The 20,179-nt window shown below is 44.9% G+C and overlaps 1 protein-coding gene across 1 annotated transcript in view; it reads right to left on the bottom strand.

Annotated features, from left to right (window-relative positions):
• Positions 1 to 20,179, bottom strand: part of LOC115092857 (peptidyl-prolyl cis-trans isomerase-like) — a 92,623-nt gene that overhangs the window by 27,649 nt on the left and 44,795 nt on the right. The window contains exon 2 of the mRNA XM_029604222.1: positions 19,468 to 19,498. Within this exon, the coding sequence (XP_029460082.1) occupies positions 19,468 to 19,498 (31 nt within the window). The remainder of the gene's footprint in view (positions 1 to 19,467; positions 19,499 to 20,179) is intronic.

The raw sequence follows: 20,179 nt of genomic DNA, 5'->3' as shown, positions 1-20,179 counted from the left end.
AGACACATTCCCTGAAGTTCCCTGAGGAAGGAGATAGATCCTCCGAAACACCGCTGTGTTGGAATATGCACTTCAGGATTTAAAGTATTCACTCGTTTCTCTGGTGGAATAAGATAAGTGCAAGCATTAGTAAGGTTCGCTCAGTGCCTGCACCGGCTATTCTCAGCAACCTATGATTGGACAAGCCCAGCGCTGTACAGGCTTGACATTATAAGCCATAAACAACCTGTGGCCATATGTGACGGTTGCAAGAATACACAATTCATTTTGAGTTCATGTACAGCTGAATGTTTATTATTTTGAAAGTTTCCTGTTTTCAGCTTTCTCCGAGTCTTTATATTTTCTGTCTGAGAATGAGCATGTGTGTCAAGTGAGCATGTGAAAAAGTGTGTCAAACAGTAAGCATGTGTGACATGTGTATGTGACTAAGCATGTGTGTCAGTGAGCGTGTGTGAGACTGGGTATTTGCATGTACGAGTCAGTGAGTGCATGAGTATTTGCGAGTGAAAATGTGAATGTATGTGTCAATGTGCAAAAGAATGTGCATGTGTTAAATGTGTGAATATGAGAGTGAGAGAAGAAAGTCTGTACACATCCCTCACCCCCGACTATCTCAAAGTTTTTTAAATCAAAAGTTCAGGTATTTTATTTATTTAATAACACGAGATTTTTTAATCTTTGTTTTAATTGTTGGGTTTTTGTGTCTTATGTTTTGAAATATTTTATTGGTGTTTGGGAAATTAAAAAAAAAAATCATATAAAATGTTTAATTGGATATTCTGTTCATGAACTGTTTTGAATTAAGTTTTCTTTGTATTAGCATGCTTTTTTTCTATTATGTTTGATGCTTTATACTCTATTTTGTTTTTTGTTTTTTTTTAATGAGAAATTTTTTTGTACTGCATACAGAATGTGGCTTGCTGTGATTTCTAGTTTAGTTTTGTCTGCATGTTTCTATTTATATTTTATAGACAGGAGGAAATGCCCGTGCATTGTTAGAGAGGCTTCTGTCTTGAGGTGGCTGGGCTGACTTCTGAGAGGAGCTGTTGGCTGTGGAACCAGCAAGTCTCCTGGAAATTGGGGATGTTGAACAGAGAAAAGGAAGGGCTGGTAGCAAGCAAGATCTTTATATAATAATGCAGGAGGCACTCACTAAATAAGCACGTGAGCAGCAGCACAACAGATAAATGTGTCTGAGACACTGATTGCCAGTGTGATATAATTTATTTTTTTTAATTAATTTATTTGCTTTTATATACAGACATTCATTGGGGTATATCACATCGGTTTACATGTAAACAAGGAGAATAATAGGACAAGGAGTCTTTTTTACATTATAACAGTATGGAACTCAAATAACTAATATTATTAAATCAGTCATAATATTACTGTGTAACAGTCGTGAACTCAAACTTATATGGTTGCCTCTTGGTTCAAGAGCTGATTGGTTGACAATAGACACCAGACCAGGAATCCAGGATATATATATATATATATATATATCCTTGAGAGGATTATTTCAAAAGGGATAGAGACAGCATGGAAACAATTCAGAGAAAGGCAACCAAAATGGTGAGGGATCTTCATCAAACGCCTTATGTAATAAGAAAAGGTCCTGAATATGTATATCCTGGAAGAGAGAGACAAGATACGACGCAGACAAATTCCTGAAAGGCATTAATGTTACACAAGAATAAGCAAGTTTGCTTACCGTAAACGGTGTTTCCGTAGATAGCAGGATGAATTAGCCATGCAGTCATGGGATCTGTCAATCAGGTCCGGGAGGCGGAGCTTGTCAAACAGAGATCAGAGCTTTGCACTCTGCGGCTGCGCGTGTGTTCCCGTGCAGGAAAGTAATGGAATCTCCTCAGTCTGTGATTAAGCCTTAGTGTAGTCGAAGACTTGGTGACTGCCAGGGAGGAGGGTGGGTCAGCATGGCTAATTCACCTGCTATCTATGGAAACACCGTTTACGGTAATGTTGAGATTACTTACCTGATAATCTCCTTTTCCTTAGTGTAGACAGATGGACTCAGTACAAATGGGATAGTATCCGCGTGCTAGCAGTTGGAGACGGATCTGACGTCAGCACGGGGTATATAGCCCCACAGGAAGCGTAGCGATTCAGTAATCTTCCTTGCAAAAGCTGTTATGGATGTGTGTACTGACGCTCAGTGAAAAGTGAAAAAAGTGAAAACAGGATTCCCCTGACCGATTGACAGGAGCTGGAGACCGCCAGCAGTCCGAACCGGAATGCGATGACACCTGGTAGAGTGTACTCTCGAATAGCCAGAGATGACTTGGCTTACCTTGCATCAGGGAAACCCATGTACGCAGGCAGCTGGGCAGGATGCTGAGTCCATCTGTCTACACTAAGGAAAAGAAGATTACCAGGTAAGTAATCTCAACATTTCCTGGCGTGTAGCCAGATGGACTCAGTACAAATGGGATGTACAAAAGCTTTACTCCCAGCCAGGGCGGGAGGCTGCCTGAGGACCATGTAGTGCCGCCCTCGCAAAAGCAGAGTCCTCTCTGGCCTGGACATCCAGACGGTAGAACCTGGAAACGGTATGAAGGGAGGACCACGTCGCCGCTTTACAGATTTCTGCCGGCGACAGCATCCTGGATTCAGCCCAAGATGCCGTTTGTGCTCTGGTAGAATGAGCCTTGACCCGCAGAGGCGGAGCCTTCCCCGCCTCCACGTAGGCCGCTCTGATAACTTCCTTAATCCAGCGGGCAATGGTGGGCCGAGAGGCCGCTTCACCTTGCTTCTTCCCGCTGTGCAAGACGAACAAATGGTCAGACTTTCGTAGGTCTTGTGTAAGTTCCAAATATCTGGGCAGCAATCTGCCAATGTCGAGATGGCGCAATAAACGCCCTTCTTCAGATTTCTTCAGCCCCGCCGTGGTAGGCAGGGATATAGTCTGATTAAGATGAAACTGTGAAACCACTTTAGGTAGAAAGGAGGGAACCGTACGAAGATGGATAGCCTCTGGAGTGATTCTGAGAAAGGGATCACGGCAGGACAGTGCCTGTAACTCTGAGATGCGGCGTGTCGAACAAACCGCCAGCAAGAATACCATCTTCAAGGTTAGAGAATGGAGAGACAGGCCCCGAAGGGGTCTGAAGGTGGATCCCGCGAGGAAATCCAAAACAAGGTTGAGGTTCCACAAAGGCACAGGCCACTTCAGTGGCGGACGAATATGCTTGACTCCCTGCAGGAAGCGAGAAACATCTGGGTGCTTGGCGATGGTCTTGCCATCCCTCCTGGGACCATAGCAAGACAGCGCAGCCACCTGAACTTTGATGGAACTGAGGGACAGACCCTTCTGAAGTCCATCCTGCAGGAAATCCAACACAATAGGGATTGTGGTGGCATGTGGATTGGTGCCGTGAGTGTCGCACCATGCTTCAAAAACTCTCCAGATCCGGATGTATGTGAGGGATGTGGAGAACTTGCGAGCTCGGAGGAGGGTAGTAATCACGGGCTCCGAGTAACCCCTCTTCTTCAATCGAGCCCACTCAAGGGCCATACCGTAAGAGAGAATTGAGCCGGATCCCCGTGAAGAATGGGACCTTGATCTAGAAGGTCCCGGAGAGGAGGCAGGGGAAGAGGCTCCCCTGCCAGTAGTCTTCTCATGTCTGCGTACCAGGGTCTTCTTGGCCAGTCTGGCGCCACTAGAAGAACTAGGCCCCGGTGTCTCTGAATCTTGCGGATGACAGTGCCTAGCAGAGGCCACGGAGGAAAGGCGTACAGTAGAGTCCCTGGAGGCCATGGCTGAACCAGGGCATCGATTCAGTGTGAGAACGGGTCGTGCTTGCGGCTGAAGTATCTGGGTACTTGAGCGTTGGACTTGTCCGCCAGTAAATCCATGTCCGGAATCCCCCAATGATCCACAATCATCTGGAAGATTAAAGTAGTCTTGGAAAGCACGCTGAACCAGCGTGCAGGCACTCCAAACTGCTTTGGAGACGGAAATTACTGAATCGCTATGCTTCCTGTGGGGCTATATACCCCGTGCTGACGTCAGATCCGTCTCCAACTGCTAGCATGGGAATACTATCCCATTTGTACTGAGTCCATCTGGCTACACGCCAGGAAAGCAAACGTGCTTTTTTCCCCCGTCAATAGCAGGGCTGAATTAGCCATGCAGTCATGGGAGTCCCAAGCTCCCGATCACGTTGTTATGATATATATATTTGTTCGTGATCCCTGACAGTGTGGCGGTCACCGTGGACAGGAGGATAGAGATTGCAGTATTGCTTGCCCTATTTTCGCATCAGTGGCTACTTGTTGATCAAGGCAGTAATGAGATGTGAAGGTATGGAGCAATGACCATGTTGCTGCCTTGCAAATGTCTATGGGTTGCACATTCTTAAGGTGTGCCAAGGAAGCTGCAACTGCTCTGACTTGGTGAGCTTTAGGAGCAGAATGAAGTTGGAAATTCTGTTTATCGTAACAGAACTTGATGCACTGTGCTATCCAGCTGGAGATGGTGCGTTTAACCTTTGAATCAAAGGAGACAAAGAGTTGAGAAACACGGGAGTCCGAGTTTGTCCTTTCTTTGTAGTATGCTAAAGCTCTTTTACAATCTAATGTATGCAGTAATGTTTCCCTATCATTTCCATGAGGTTTAGGGACAAAGGTGGGTCATTCCATGGTCTGATTGAGATGGAATTGAGAAACCACTTTTGGTAGGAAGGATGGGTGAGTTCGGAGAACTACCTTTTGGTGATGAAATTGTAAATATGGAGAATAATGGACCAAGGCCTGCAATTCACTAACTCTTCATGCTGATGTTACTGCAACCAAGAATATGTGAGGTATTTAATATGTGCCGAGTCCATGGGTTCAAATGGGGAAAGCATGAGCTGTTCCAGAACTATGTTGAGGTTCCATGGAACTGAAGGCTTGGAGATCGGAGGAAGAATGTGAGTTAGCCCCTTAATGAAACGAGATAGTAAGGGGTGATTGGATATAGGAATATTGTTAACTGGTCTATGATATGCCCCTATGGCACGGAGATGAACTCGGATGATGTTGCTAGACCAGCTGTATATAGTGTATGAAGAAATTCAATGAGCAACTCAGGTGAGCAGTCCAATGGTGGTACGCCTTTGGAAGTGCACCAGGTACAGTAAGGTTTCCATTTATAGCTATAATTAGTGTAGCTGGGTTCAAAAAAGGTTTGGATAAGTTCTTGGAGGAGAAGTCCATTAATGGCTTTTAATCAATTTTACTTAGGGAATAGCCACTGCTATTAATTGCATCAGTAGAATGGGATCTTCTTAGTGTTTGGGTAATTGCCAGGTTCTTGTGGCCTGGTTTTGGCCTCTGTTGGATACAGGATGCTGGGCTTGATGGACCCTTAGTCTGACCCAGCATGGCAATTTCTTATGTTCTTATAATCTTTTCTTGTGGAGAGTTTCCTGGATTCTAACAAGATGAATTGTGCAGAGGTGGAAACTCCCTGTTCTGTTAGAAGGAGCCTCTCAATCTCCACGCTGTCAAATGGAGAGATGAGTGTAGCGGGTGTAGAAGCGTCCCTTGATCTTGGCAGAGAAGATCCTGGTGATTCGGTAATCGAATTGGATCCATGATAGTCTGAGAAGGAAACTGTACCAAAGTTGCTTCGGCCAAGCCGGGGCTATGAGTATCAGTTGAGCTTTGTCTGCTATGCATTTCTGAATTGTCCTTGTTATGAGTGGTATAGGAGGAAAGGCGTATAGGAGGCCTGTCATCCACGGGATGAGGAAGGCATCTTGAGCGATCCTGAATTGGCTTGGTCTTATTGAGCAGAATTTAGGAACTTGAGCATTGATCTCTGTTGCAGAGAGATCTATTGAAGGTGTCCCCCACTGCATGAATATGTCTTGGGCTATTTCTGTATTGAGTGCCCATTCGTGAGGATGAAAATGCAACTTAGCTTGTCCGCTCTTGTGTTTGCAACTCCTGGTAGGTAAGTTGCCTGGAGATATATGCAATTTCAATGAGCATGTTCGAAGATTGTCAAGGTCTCCTTGCAAAGGGACCATGAACTGGATCCTCCTTGTTTGTTGATGTAAAACATCGTGACTTGGTTGTCCATGTAGATCATGACCCTGTGTCCTTTCAGGTTGTCTTGGAACCCTCGTAATGCATTCTGAATCGCTCTGAGTTCCAATAAATGTATTTGTAGATTCTGTTCCGAGATTGTCCATAACCCTTGTGTTTCGTAAATCTTGATGTGTGCACCCCAGCCCTTGCGAGACACATCTGTGGTTAAGACTGCGTTGTGAGGAGGGGAACTTAACAATGCTCCCTTGGATAGGGTGGAGTCTAGGAGCCACCATGTTATATCTTTTCTCATTTCGGCAGTCAATGATAACTTCTGTGTGAATGGTTGAGAGTGCTGTTTCCATTGACATTTCAAGCCCCATTGCAGGCGTCTCATGTGTAGCCTGGTGTTGGGAACCATGAAATTCGCCATTGCCATGTGGCCGAGGACTACTAAAATCTGTCTCGCTGAAGGTCTCCGAGTATGGATCAAGGTATATAACAGAAGACGGAATTGTGATATTCTGTCGCTTGGTAGGTATGCCCTGTTACACATAGTGTCCAGGCATGCTCCTATGAACTGTAACTGTTGTGTTGGTTGTAGGTGTGATTTCTGAAAATTGATCACCAATCCTAATTCTTGCAAGCATTGTATCACTTGATGGAGGTGCTCGAGTAAGATGTTTGGAGTTGGGGCGATTATGAGCCAATCGTCCAGATATGGAAAGATAGTTATACCTTGTCTGAGATGAACCACCACCACTACCATGCATTTGGTGAACACCCTGGGTGCAGCCGATAGTCCAAAGGGGAGAACTTTGTATTGGTAGTGTTGATGCCTGTAGCGAAAGCATAGGCAACACCACGAGGATGGATGGATTGGAATGTGTGTGTAAGCATCCTTCAGGTCGATGGAACATATCCAATCATTGGTTTGAATCAGAGGAAGGATTGATTTCAACAATACCATTTTGAATTTCTCTTTGGTGAGAAACTTGTTCAATTCTCTTAGGTCTAGGATGGGGCGAAGGCCACCCGACTTCTTGGGTATGAGGAAGTATGGGGAATAAAATCCTACTGATTTGGTCCCAGGGTAAATCTGTCAAATTGCTTGTTTGCGAAGCAAAGCAATTTCCTCCCCCAGTTGTGGTTGGACGTTATGAATCTTGAGTGTGGAAAGATGAGGTAATATGGGTTCTGTGACAAATTGGAGTCGGTAGCCGTGACGTACTATCTCCAAAACCCATTGATCGGATGTTATTCTCTCCCAGGCTGTCAGGCAGGAATGAATCCTGCCGGGTGGTGCCTGGGTAACTAAAAAGATGAAGTCGCTTTCTCTGCAGTAGCCGGCTGTTGTGCCTGCTGTCTCTGGTTACGTGGTTTACCTCTACGTTGGTTTGAGGTATTCTGTTGTGGAGCAGGACGCTGATGCGCAGGGTAAGTCTGTGTACAAAAGGACTGATAAGATCTGTAGGGTCTCCTGGCATATGATTGCCTACGAGTAGATCCAATATAACGACATGTGGTCGAATAGTTAGGATGTGATGTTAATGATTGTACTGCTAGAGCTTCTTCTTTCAGTTTACCACTGTGTCCTGAAATCGTTCTCCGAACAGGTTATCTCCTATACATGGGAGGTTCGTTAGTTTCTCTTGCAAATCTTCACGTATGGAACTTGAGCATAACCATGTTAGTCTGCGGGCTGCAATGGCTGTTGACGATGCCCTAGACGATGTTTCATATGCTTCATAGATTGACCTCAAAAGGTGTCAAGAACACTCTTCCATGTCACATGAAGAGGCGGAGGTATCTGATCCGCAGTCGAGGAAAGCATACCTTTTATAGTTTGTATGCACTCATACAGGTATTGTACCATGTAGAATTGATGATGCATAATCCAGGCAGTCAACATTGAGTTATGGTATATTTTCCTTCCAAACTCATCCAAATATTTGTTGTCTTTGCCTGGTGGGTATGAGGAATGTGACTTTGTTTTCGTAAATCTTTGCATCGCCGACTCTACAACAATTGAAGCATGAGGTAATTGTGGTACAGAGTACGGTGATGTTTTCCTCATATGGAATTTTATGTCCTTCTTCCTGGAAACCGCTGTGATTGCGTAAGGTGTTTCCCAGGATTTCTGTAAGACTGAATGCAGGAGCTCTTGTGGTGTAAGATGTTGGTTCCCCTGGAGTCTCAAAAAGTTTTAGGAGACCAAGGGTTTCTGACCTAGGGTCTCTCTTTTTGGACCTCTAGATGCAGTATTGTACCCAATTTTTTCTAGAAATTTTGGGTATGTAAGGTCTTCCGGAGGGGAATATGGCTCCTGAGGTTGTTCCTGTGGATCCGATGGGAATCCCGTAGATGATGATGGGGATGTTTGCGGTGAAGGAGAATCAAATGATGTATCCTGTTTATAATTTGGTGAAGCTGGTCGGTTTGCAATGGGAGATGTCGGAGGCTCCATCAACTGTTCTCTATTAGTCTGCGTCTTATGTTCCGGAGAACTGTCAGCAGCAATATTATTTTTGAATGATGACTGAAGAGTTTCATAAAAACCTGCTAAGGATTGGGACAATTGATAAAATGCCTCTTTTGTACGAGGGGGCATTATTGTACGATCATCTGGTTCTTGTGACTCACATGCTTTAGGGTGCAATGGTGTGTTCCGAGGTAAAGTAGTGTATACTTTATGGTCTTTCTGTTTTTTTGTCGCATATGATGTCCCTTGAATCCTCTGAAACTGTAGAAGCGGTAGAGGAAGCAATTTATATTACCTCTCTGTGAGAGAAGGTATTTGAAGTTGGTATATGAGATGATTTAGAAGTTGAAGGGCTTACTTCCCATGTTGCACTCCTCTTTGCCAACTTTTTGTGGTGGGAGTGTCATGAGTGCTTATGATAAGTATGACGACGAGTCTGTATGACTTCTCCGTGAAGACAGTGATCGTTTTCTACGTTTTATTGTAAACTCTGTCAAATTATCTCTCAAAGAAAGGGAAGTACCCGAACAAGGTGAGGTTATTGATGGAGAGACTGAAGAAGACCTGTGTGCGGGTCCACGTCTTCATTTCAACTCATTTTGTAATACATGAGATGGGTGCTCATGTGTGGATTTGGATCTATGCGCGGATCTAGACTTGTGCGCATATCTTTCTGTTTCCGTGTGCGCAAGAGAGATCGGCACAGATGTCTCTGGCGCCGTGCGCATAGATATGGTTGACGCCAGGCGCACAGGTGGTATCTGTGCCATGCGCGCAGATGTAGACGGCGCCGTGCGCGTAGAGTTTCCTTTGGTTGTGCGCACGGACTGCTTTTAGCACCTTGGGCGCCAATGTCTTCGGCGCCATGCGCACAGGGTCCTTCGGCATCGATACTTCTTCAGGCACCGAAGTGTTATGCGCCGACACTTTTGTATGCATGTAAGGCGCCTTAGGCGCCTTACGCGCATACAAAACCCTCCATTATACTTGGAGATTTCAACTTCCACGCTAATACCTCACCTAGATCCCAAAACTACCAAACGCTACTTGACATGCTTTCCAGCCTTAACATGAACCAAATTATAAACAACCCCACTCACAAAGCAGGTAACACTCTAGATCTAAGTTTTACTAACCAATACTTTAGTGATCCCATAACATCTATTAAACCCGTTCCTTGGTCTGATCACTACCTTATTAAATGCCATGCTCAAGTCAACACCAACAAAATATCTGAATCCAACACACCACTATCTTTCAAATACAGACCCCCCTTCCAACTCAACTCACTCAAACAAGAATTGGGAAAACAACTTATAAATCTAGATTTATCCAATATCCATAATGCAACCCAGTCTTGGTTTCATCTTACAACCCAAACTGCAAATAACATAAATCCAGAGAAAACAAAACTTATAAAACATAACAGAGCAAAAAACAACCCTTGGTTCAACTCTGAACTCTCTACATTGAAAACTAACCTCAGAAAGTTGGAAAAAGAATGGTGCAAAGCCAAATGTCAAGTAACCCTTCAAAGATATCGCACAAAACTCGCAGAATACAAGAAGGCAATTCTAAATGCCAAATGTGAATACTACAGTCTAAAAATCAAAAACGCCACAAATAAATCCAACTCCCTCTTCAACATCATAAAGAACCTAACAGAAATCAACAACAAAAGCAACCCAACCTCCAACGCAAACAAACTAAGCCAAGACCTTGCAATTTTCTTTAAAAACAAAATCGACAAAATCACTGATTCCTTTAACAACAATCCCACACATGAAGTATCTCATGTTACATCTTCAACAACAACTTGGTCCAAATTTGAACCAATTTCCAGCATCGAGCTAGAAAAAATGCTCCAAAAAATAAATCCAGCTCGACATGATTTTGATACCATTTCTACTTGAGTACTAAAGGAAATATCAAATATTATTTCTCCTACGTTAGCTGCAATTATAAACAAATCACTCGAAGAGGGCCATCTCCCAATCAACCTGAAAACTGCCATTATTACTCCTATCCCAAAGAAAAACAACCTAGACCCTAATGATCTCCAACCTTCCTCTACTTGCCAAATTGACTGAAAAAGCTGCTCTGTTTCAACTAAATGAGCACCTTGAGAGCAACGATATACTTCACCCTGCTCAACACAGCTTCAGAAAGAATCGCAGTACTGAAACCCTTCTGATAAACTTAACTAACAAAATAACAAGAGGCTTTGATAACAAATTGAATCACCTATTAATTCTACTCGATCTCTCTGCTGCCTTTGACACGGTAGACCACAGAATACTAATCTCAAACCTTGTCAACATAGGTCTAGCAGGAAACACTGTTGGATGGTTTACCTCATTTCTAAAAGACAGATCTTTCAAAGTCAAATTTAATAACCTCTGCTCTGATCCCTACCCCCTAGAAATCGGTGTTCCACAAGGATCCGCACTATCAGCCACCCTCTTCAACATTTACCTTCTACCTCTCTGTCATTTCATATCTAATCTAGGTATCACTTTCTTCCTATATGCAGATGACATCCAACTTCTAATCCCTATAACATCGACCATTGAAGAAGCCATACGCCTCACAGTAAAACACCTCAAATCAATCAAAATATTTCTGAACCAACTAAAGCTTTGCCTAAACATGAACAAAACCGAATGGATTCTAATAAAAAGAAACTACTCTGAACAATCCTCTCAAATGCCCTTCATTCAAATTGACAACATTAACACCCAAATGAAGAATCCAATAAAAGACCTCGGAATCTGGCTAGACGAAGAACTGAACCTCAAAAAATGCATATCAATAAAAACGAGAGAAGGTTTTCACAAACACCTCAAACCTCTACTGTTCCCGAATGAGCCTTGATTATTGCAACGCAATCTTCATTGGACTACCTAAATCTACGCTAAAACCATTACAATTACTGCAGAATGCTGCCGCTCGAGTCCTCACTGGCAAGAGGAAATATGATCACATATCGCCTACCCTAAAAAACCTACATTGGCTACCAATTTCACAAAGAATTAAATACAAAACTTTAACTATTCTCCATAACGAAATTTACAAAGGAAACAATTCTCCCCTGGATAATATGATTGCAATCCACAAATCACCCGTACTACAAGGACCAACAACAGATTACAACTCATCATTCCCCCACTTTCATCTGCAAAACTAACTACCACTAGAAATAGAGCCTTCTCCATAGCAGGTCCTAAAGAATGGAACGCTATCCCAATTTACCTAAGTTCTATCAGAGACTCCAAATCATTTAAAAAAGAACTCAAAACTTTGTTGTTTAGACAATCATTCACAGTCTAAACCGAATAATCTTAGTCCTTATTCCTTCTAAGAATCATCTAAATTGATTTGTAAACTGTTATCTGCTAATATGTTATACTCTGCCTTTGCTGTAATGTTAACTGACACTATTTTCTCACTTGCGTTATAACATGTTCCATGTATTATAATGTTCTTTTCTGTAAACCGGGGTGAAGGCTCCCTGCTATACCTCGGTATAAAAAAGACTCTAAATAAATAAATAAAATAAATAAAGTTTTAGGTGCCAAGATTTTTGGCACCAATGTGTCCTGCGCCGGCGATTCTGGCTCTTTGGATTTTTGAAAATCTGATGACAAAGGCCATTTTCAAAAAATCCGATGACAAAGGCCATCGGATTTTCTCACAGGAAACATTTGCTTTCTCACAGGAAAAGCAGGACTACCATCCTGCTTTTCCTGTGAGAAAGCAAATGTTGCTTACAGGTAAGCAACATTTGCTTTCTCACAGGACAAGCAGGATGGTAGTCCTCACATATGGGTGAGTACCAAGCTGAGGCTGTCCGAACATGCAAATATACACAACGGCGTGCAACAGGCACAACAACTGGGGTGGAATTTGGTACAGGGCATCCTGAACCCCACCGGGCAGGCGGAAGGGTGTTGGTACGTCACGTTGGAAAAAGGTTACGCAGGACAGACTGGCAGAAGATGGAATCTTGTCTTCCGGCTTTGTCCAAGCAATAGTGGGCTGCGAAGGTATGGAGAGAACTCCAGGTGGAAGCCCTGCAAATGTCAGGAAGCGGCACCGATCGTAGGTGTGCTACTGAAGTCGCCATGGCCCTCACAGAGTGTGCTTTAACACAGTCTTGAAAAGAAATGCCTGCTTTCTGATAGCAAAAAGATATGCAGTCCGCCAACCAGGAGGAGAGAGTCTGCTTACCCATAGGTTGCCCTAATTTGTTCAGGTGGAACGAGACTAATAACTGAGTACTCGTCCTGTGGGCAACTGTACGGTCTAGATAAAAAGCTAGAGCCCGTTTATAGTCAAGGGTATGCAAAGGCTGTTCCCCTGGATTGGAATGGGGCCTGGGAAAAAAGGTAAGTAGTATGATGGATATATTAATATGAAACTCGAAACTACCTTAGGTAAAAACTTAGGGTGAGTGTGGAGTACCGCCCGGTCCTACAGAAGTTTAGTATAAGGCAGATAGGTAACTAGGGCCTGTAACTCACTAACCCTGCGAGCTGAAGTGACAGCCAAAAGGAAAATCACTTTCCATGTGAGATATTTTAGGTCACAGGAGTGAAGAGGCTCAAAAGGCAGTTTCATGAGCCGACCGAGAACCAGATTAAGGTCCTAAGAAGGGGCCGGAGGACGTAAAGGAGGCCTGATGTGGAGCAAGCCCTTCAAAAAGCGTGTTACAAGGGGTTGTACTGATTTGGGGACATCAGACACCTTTATGGAAGGCAGCTACTGCACTGACATGCATTCTGATGGAAGATGTCTTTAGACCAGACTGACAGATGCCAGAGACAGTCCAAAAACTGTGGGATTGGACAGGAAAAGGGATCAAGGACTTAGAAGAGCACCATGTGAACCGTTTCCATTTGTAAGAGTAAGCTTTTCTCGTGGAAGGCTTCCGCGAAGCAATCAAGACACGGGAAACTGGGTCTGAAAGGTTAAGTGGTTGAAGGATTAACCTTTCAACATCCATGCAGTCAGGGATAAGGCCTGAAGATTGGGATGGCGTAGGCTCCCGTTGTTTTGACTGATCAGAAGCGGGTCCTTTCCCAAGGGAATGTGCGAGCGGATGGAGAGATCCTGGATTATGGGAAACCACACTTGGCGTGGCCAGTGAGGTGCTATCAGGATCATGGTTCCCTTGCCCTGACATAGCTTTACGAGAGTCTTCGAGAGAAGAGGAAGTGGAGGGAATGCATAAAGCAGACCAGTTGCCCATGAAAGGGAGAATGCATCTCTGGGCTTAGAGCATTTGTTGCGAATGAGGGAGCAGTAATTGTCCACTTTGTGGTTCTAAGGGGACGCAAAGAGGTTTGTCTGAGGATAACCCCATTGTCGGAAGATGGAGTTCGCTACCGAGGGGTTGAGAGACCACTCGTGCGGTTGAAAGACGCGACTCAGCTTGTCTGCTAGAACATTGTCCACTCCCGGTAAGTAGGTGGCCCTGAGGTACATCAAGTGGGAGAGAGCTTCCGCCCAAATCTGCGCAGCTTCCTGACACAGAAGGAAGGAGCCTGTGCCTCCCTGCTTGTTGATGTACCACATGGCCACCTGGTTGTCTGTCTGAATCAGGATGACTTGGTTTGATAGGCGATCCTGAAAAGCCCTGAGAACATATCGCATTGCTCGAAGTTCCAGGAAATTTATTTGGTATTTGGCTTCTTCTGGAGCCCAAGATCCTTGTGCCTGCAGATCGGCCAAGTGGGCTCCCCACCCGAGGTTGGAAGCGTCAGTGGTGAGAATGACTTGAGGATCTGGCACTTGAAAGGGCAATCCCTGGAGGAGAATATTCTGATTTTTCCACCAGGCGAGAGACAGACGGAGTGGGTCGGTGATGTGGACAATGGTCGACAGAGGCTGAATGGATGGATCCATTGTGACCTCAGAGTCCAATGCATGAGTCTCATGGCCAAGTGAGCCATTGGTGTGACATGGACTGAGGACGCCATGTGTCCCAGAAGTACGAGGAATTGGCGAGCTGTTGCAGTATTTTGAGACTGCAACTGGTGAGCGAGAGACATGAGAGCGCTCGTTGTTGAGGTAGAAAAGCTTTTGCCTGCAAGGTGTCCAAGTCTGCCCCAATGAACGACAAGGTTTGAGATGGGACTAAAGATTTTTCGTAATTGACGAGAAATCCTAGTTAAATTAGAGTGTGTAGAGTCAAATTGAGGGATGACAGAGCAGCTTGCTGGGTTGAAGCCCCGATTAACCAGTCGTCCAGATAGGGGTAGACGTGAACACCTTCTTTACTGAGGAAAGCTGCGACAACTACGAGACATTTGGTAAAGACTCGTGATGCAGAAGCTAGGCCGAACGAAAGCACTCTGTATTGATAGTGCTTGGGGCCTACTAAAAACCTCAGGTACTTGCGATGAGTTGGAGTTATCGCAATGTGGATGTTTGCGTCCTGGAGGTCCAGAGAGCAGAGCCTGTCTCCTCTTTGTAGAAGAGGTAGAAGCGATCCCAAGGTTACCATCTTGAACTTTTCCCACTGGAGGTACTTGTTGAGAGCATGTAGGTCCAAAATTGGACGAACACCCCCCGATTTTTTGGGGATCAGAAATTACCGGGAATAGAACCCTAGGCCTTGCTTCGAGTGCGGAACGGGTTCTATCGCTCTTGACTGGAGAAGAAGGGAGACCTCTAGATCCAGAATGGAGTGGTCGGACATCCCCCACATCTGCAGAGGTGGGGAGTCCGGTGGCAGGGCGAGAAAGTTCAGATGGTAACCCTAAGCAATGATTGCCAATACCCATTGGTCGGTTGTGATTGTGCCACTTTCACAGCATGTGGCAGTCAATCGACCTCCCACTGGTATGTTTGAAGAGGAATCTGGTTGCTGCTCTCCAAGCGGAAGTCAAAAACCTGAAGCCAAAAACCTGAAGCAGGCCCTGGCTGGGGAGCTGCTTGTGGTTTTTGTTTTCGGGCTTGGCGAGGCTAAGGATTTTGATAAGGTCTCGTAGTACGAGACCTTGCTGGTGGTGGATAGGCCTTCCATGGACTGTAGAACGACTTCTTAGAGTCCTTCCTGAAGGGCTGTCTTGAGGAGAAGTTGAAAGGCATCGATGAGAGCTGTTTGAGAGTCTCATGATGGTCTTTTAATTCAGCCACCATTCGTTGGATCTGTTCTCCGAACAGATTATCTCCGATACATGGCAGGTTGGACAAAACAGTCTTGCACTTCTGGGTGAAGGTCAGAAGACTTGAGCCAGGCACACTCTTGCCGAAATAGCCGCTGCAGACACTCTGGTAGAGGTGTCAAAAATGTCATAAGATGTTTGAATCTCATGTTTGCCTGCCTCAAATCCTTTGTTTACAAGGGTTTGTAGCTTGTCTTGGAATTGTTCAGGGAGGGACTCTGAGAAGTCCTGTATCTGCTTAAAAATGACCCTATTATATTGGGTCATATAAAGCTGATAGGCAGCAATTCGGGAGATGAGCATGGCCCCTTGGAATACTCATCGACCAATGTTGTCTAGGAACATTTGTTCCTTAGCTGGTGGGGTAGACGAGTGAGGTTTTGACCTTTTTGCCCTTTTTTGAGCAGACTCTACCACAACTGAGTGGTGGTCGAGCTGGGGCTGACTGAACTAAGTAAGTAGTGTCAGCCTTTCTGTGTACTGGAGCAATTGGTCCAGGATTTTCCCAGTTCTTTTTGAGGAGATCAAGAAGGACCTGATGAATGGGAATAGAGGTGATCATCTTGGGGGCATCCAGGAATTGGATTAACTCCATCATCTGGTGCCTATCATCCTATTCTGTCTGAAGTTGAAAAGGAACCAACTCAGACATTTCCTTCACAAAATTAAGGAATGAGAGGTCCTCTGGAGGAGAACACTTTCTACTTTCAGTGGGTTAAGGTGAAGGTAAGTCAACGTGTCTGTTGAAGTATCATCACCCCAAGTGTCATAATGATCAGCAGACTGTCCTGTAGGATGAGAAGGGGGTTGGATACCTGAGGGACCTGGTCTAGGCTCTGAAAAAAAAATCGAAGGAATCGCCGGAGGTACCGATGATGGCATGGAAGGCATCGGTGCAGGCATAGAGGGATGACCCGATGGTGCCGATGGACGTATCGGTACCGATGGATGAATCGGGATTGATGGCTGAGGCAAAACTCCCGATGGAGGGATGCGGAACGGTGTTTCCCCGCCCGATGAAGCTGTCATCGGTGAGGGCATCGGAGCCGTCGGAGACCCGGGATCCACCGGAAGGGCGACCAGTGCCTCCATTCTGGGTAGCAGCGGTGCCAGCGCTGCCAGAATCGGGTTGATGACAGGTTCCACAATCGGTGCCGGAGGAACCTAGAGACTTTGCATTGCCTTGTTGATGGCCTCCTGCACCAGCCGGTTCAGTACTTCTCGGAGACCCGGAGCAAAAAGCCCCGGCTCCGAAACAGAAGAGGGAGGCAGAGGCACAGCCGGAGGGACCACCTTTACAGGCGAAATCGTGACTCCCAAATCCCGATTGGGTGAGGGTGGCCTCGATGATCCGGTCGCAGGAATGGTCGGTGCCATTCCTGGATGGGGCTTCTTCGATGGCGGCTCGGACGGTGGCGAGGTCGATTATTTCGCTCCCTCGATGGTCCGAGTCTTGCGATGTCGATGTTTCTCCCTGCGATCCCCTCGATCCTGAGGAGGAGTAGAGGGTGTCGATGGCCGTGAAGACATCGATGGCGGTCGGTCGTCAATGCTGGCGCGAAGTCGACGGTGCCGGTTCCGATGATGTCGATGCAATGGATGGACTTGGGGTCTGAGCACAGAAGAGAAGTTCCATCTTCTCCATTCTAGCCTTGCGACCTTTTGGTGTCATGAGGGCACATTTGGTGCAAGTCAGGACATCATGCTCACGGCCTAAACACATTACACAGACTCCATGGGGGTCTGTGATAGACATGGTGCGAGTACAGTCCGGGCACAGACAGAACCCCAACGCCATGGCCATTGAAAAATAAAATCGAGCCGCAGTACGGTTGACGGCCAGCAGGCCGCAAGGGCCAAACTCTACGGTAATAGACTGAAAATGGGTAAAAACTTACCAGAGTACCACGGTCAGAGAAAAGTTAGAAGGACCCATGTGGGGCAATTTAACTTTTAATAATTCCGTGAAGAAAATTTCTGTCAGGAATCTCTTCAGAGCTCCTAAACCGCGAGGCTACTGCTGCACGGAAAAAAGAAGACTGAAGGGGGACCCCTGCTGGCTGCAGGGTTAGTGACATGCTGGGCATGCCCAGTAGGGGCCAGTCAAAGTTCTGGAAACTTTCAGGCCGATACAGTACAGTGCGCTCCAATGAGTTGCACTTTGGGTCGGCGCTAATTTCTTCCGGCGCCGGGAAAGTGCACAGAAAAGCAGTAAAAACTGCTTTTCTGTGCACCCTCCGACTTAATATCATAGCGATATTAAGTCTGAGGTCCTGAAAAGTTAAAAAAAATATATATATATATATTGAATTTGGCCCGCAGCTGTCGGGCCGAAAACCGGACGCTCAATTTTGCTGGCGTCCAGTTTCCGAGCCCGTGGCTGTCAGCGGGCTCGAGAACAGACGCCAGCAAAATTGAGCGTCAGCTGTCAAACCTTCTGACAGCCGCCGCTCCTGTCAAAAAGGAGGCGCTAGGGACGCGCTAGTGTCCCTAGCGCCTCCTTTTACCCGGATCTACCGCGTCACCTAATTTAAATAGAGAATTGCGCGCACCGGCAAAGGGCAGGTGCATGCACCAGGAGAGTGGGCGTTCGTCCGCTCTCCCGCAGACTTTACTGTATCGGCCCGTTTGACAGAAGTTTTCCGTGATTAGGCTCCATCCTGATGATGTCACCCATATGTGAGGACTACCATCCTGCTTGTCCTGTGAGAAATATTTCTTCACAGAAAGTGGTGAATGCATGGGATACCCTCCCAAAAGTTGTAGTGAAGACCAGAATGGTAATGAACGGTAATGAAGTTCAAAAGCATAGAGGATCCCTAGTAGCTAAAGGACGGAAATGAAGAAAATAGGTAACCTGCATGTAGCTGTAGTAACTAACATAAAAGAAAAAAACTTGCTGGGCAGACTAGATGGACCACTTTGCTCTGTCATTTACTGTGCTGCAGGCCAACTAGTTGGATGGATGGAAGGGGGACTGCACTCCAATTTCCTCATCCTTGATCTAGGGTATGCTCTTTTTAGTTATTTAGAAGAAATGTGAAATTTATATTAGCGATATTTTGGATCCATGTCATATTACCGTATGTTCCTCTAAAGGGAGGACTTGGCATGCTTTTGGGAGCTGTTGAAGCACATACTGCACAGAAAGCACAAAAGGGTGTCTGATATATAACTTGTGGACCTATTTTGAAAAAAAAAATCCCCTGGGCTGATATTTTCCTACAATCTGTCCCTGGTCATGCATTGCCTCCATTGTATGCATAATCACTGTGGATATCCTGAAAACCTGGCCTGTTTGAGGTTCTTGAGGACTGGAGGTGACCACCCCTGCCTGCTCCACTGCTTCTAAATTGTTTTATTAGATATATTTTAGCCTCAAGTTTAAAACGATGGAATTTTAAGAGTCCAGGGTCATATGCATGAAATAGTAGCTACAACAAAAGAGGTGAAAATTCTTAGTAACCACTCAAAGCATTGCTGCAGTCATATGAAGCTTTGCAGCCCATTTGTAGCTTTGAAAATATAATAAATAGGACCAAACAAACCACAAAAGGTACCGTATGAGAAAAAATGGATACTTAATTCTTAAGTTAATCATTCATAAGAATCTCAGACAAAATCTTCATCACCTGAAAAATGTAGTAAGAGAATAATAAATTGCAGATTTCATAACTGGTGTGCCCAATTTTCAATGTTATAGGACTTATTTTTGGTAATGCAATCTTTTTGATGGAACAGTGTCAATGCAGTATTAAAGAAAAAAATAACACAAACCTGCTGTCTTTGGAACCACATCACTCCTCACCTGTAAAGAGAGGAAAGTTGCACATTACTAACAAATGGGGATAATAGCTTTGGTAACTAATCACTCAAAACACTTGTCTACTTCAGTGTATAACAGTGCACTCCTCAATCTGGTTCTAAAATGCAGTTCTGAAGTTTCCTGTGAATTTGATTAATACTGGCAATTTAATGTGTTTAATCTCATTCGGTATATCCTAGTTTGGTTTTTGTTCCACAAAAGTCCTAAACGACTGTCCAGTCAGTTCAATTTGATGATTTCCACAATGAATACGAAATGTATTCTTACCTAAATTCCTTTCCTTGAATCCTGCTACATCAGTCCAGATGCATGCAACTTTTCCTGTGACATCATGGGTACTTACAGTGGAGTGGCCCAGTAAAAACCAGTATTCTTATAATAGAAGTAGCAACTTTTCAGCTTGGAGAAGAGACGACTGAGGGGGGATATGATAGAGGTGTTTAAAATCATGAGAGGTATAGAACGGGTAGATGTGAATCGGTTATTTACTCTTTCGGATAGTAGAAAGACTAGGGGGCACTCCATGAAGTTAGCATGGGGCACATTTAAAACTAATCGGAGAAAGTTCTTTTTTACTCAACGCACAATTAAACTCTGGAATTTGTTGCCAGAGAATGTGGTTCGTGCAGTTAGTATAGCTGTGTTTAAAAAAGGATTGGATAA

This window comes from Rhinatrema bivittatum, chromosome 5 (genome assembly GCF_901001135.1).
Source record: "Rhinatrema bivittatum chromosome 5, aRhiBiv1.1, whole genome shotgun sequence".
Lineage (NCBI taxonomy): Eukaryota > Metazoa > Chordata > Amphibia > Gymnophiona > Rhinatrematidae > Rhinatrema > Rhinatrema bivittatum.
Note: the sequence above shows the minus strand (reverse complement) of the source record. Positions and strands in the feature narration are given on the sequence as shown.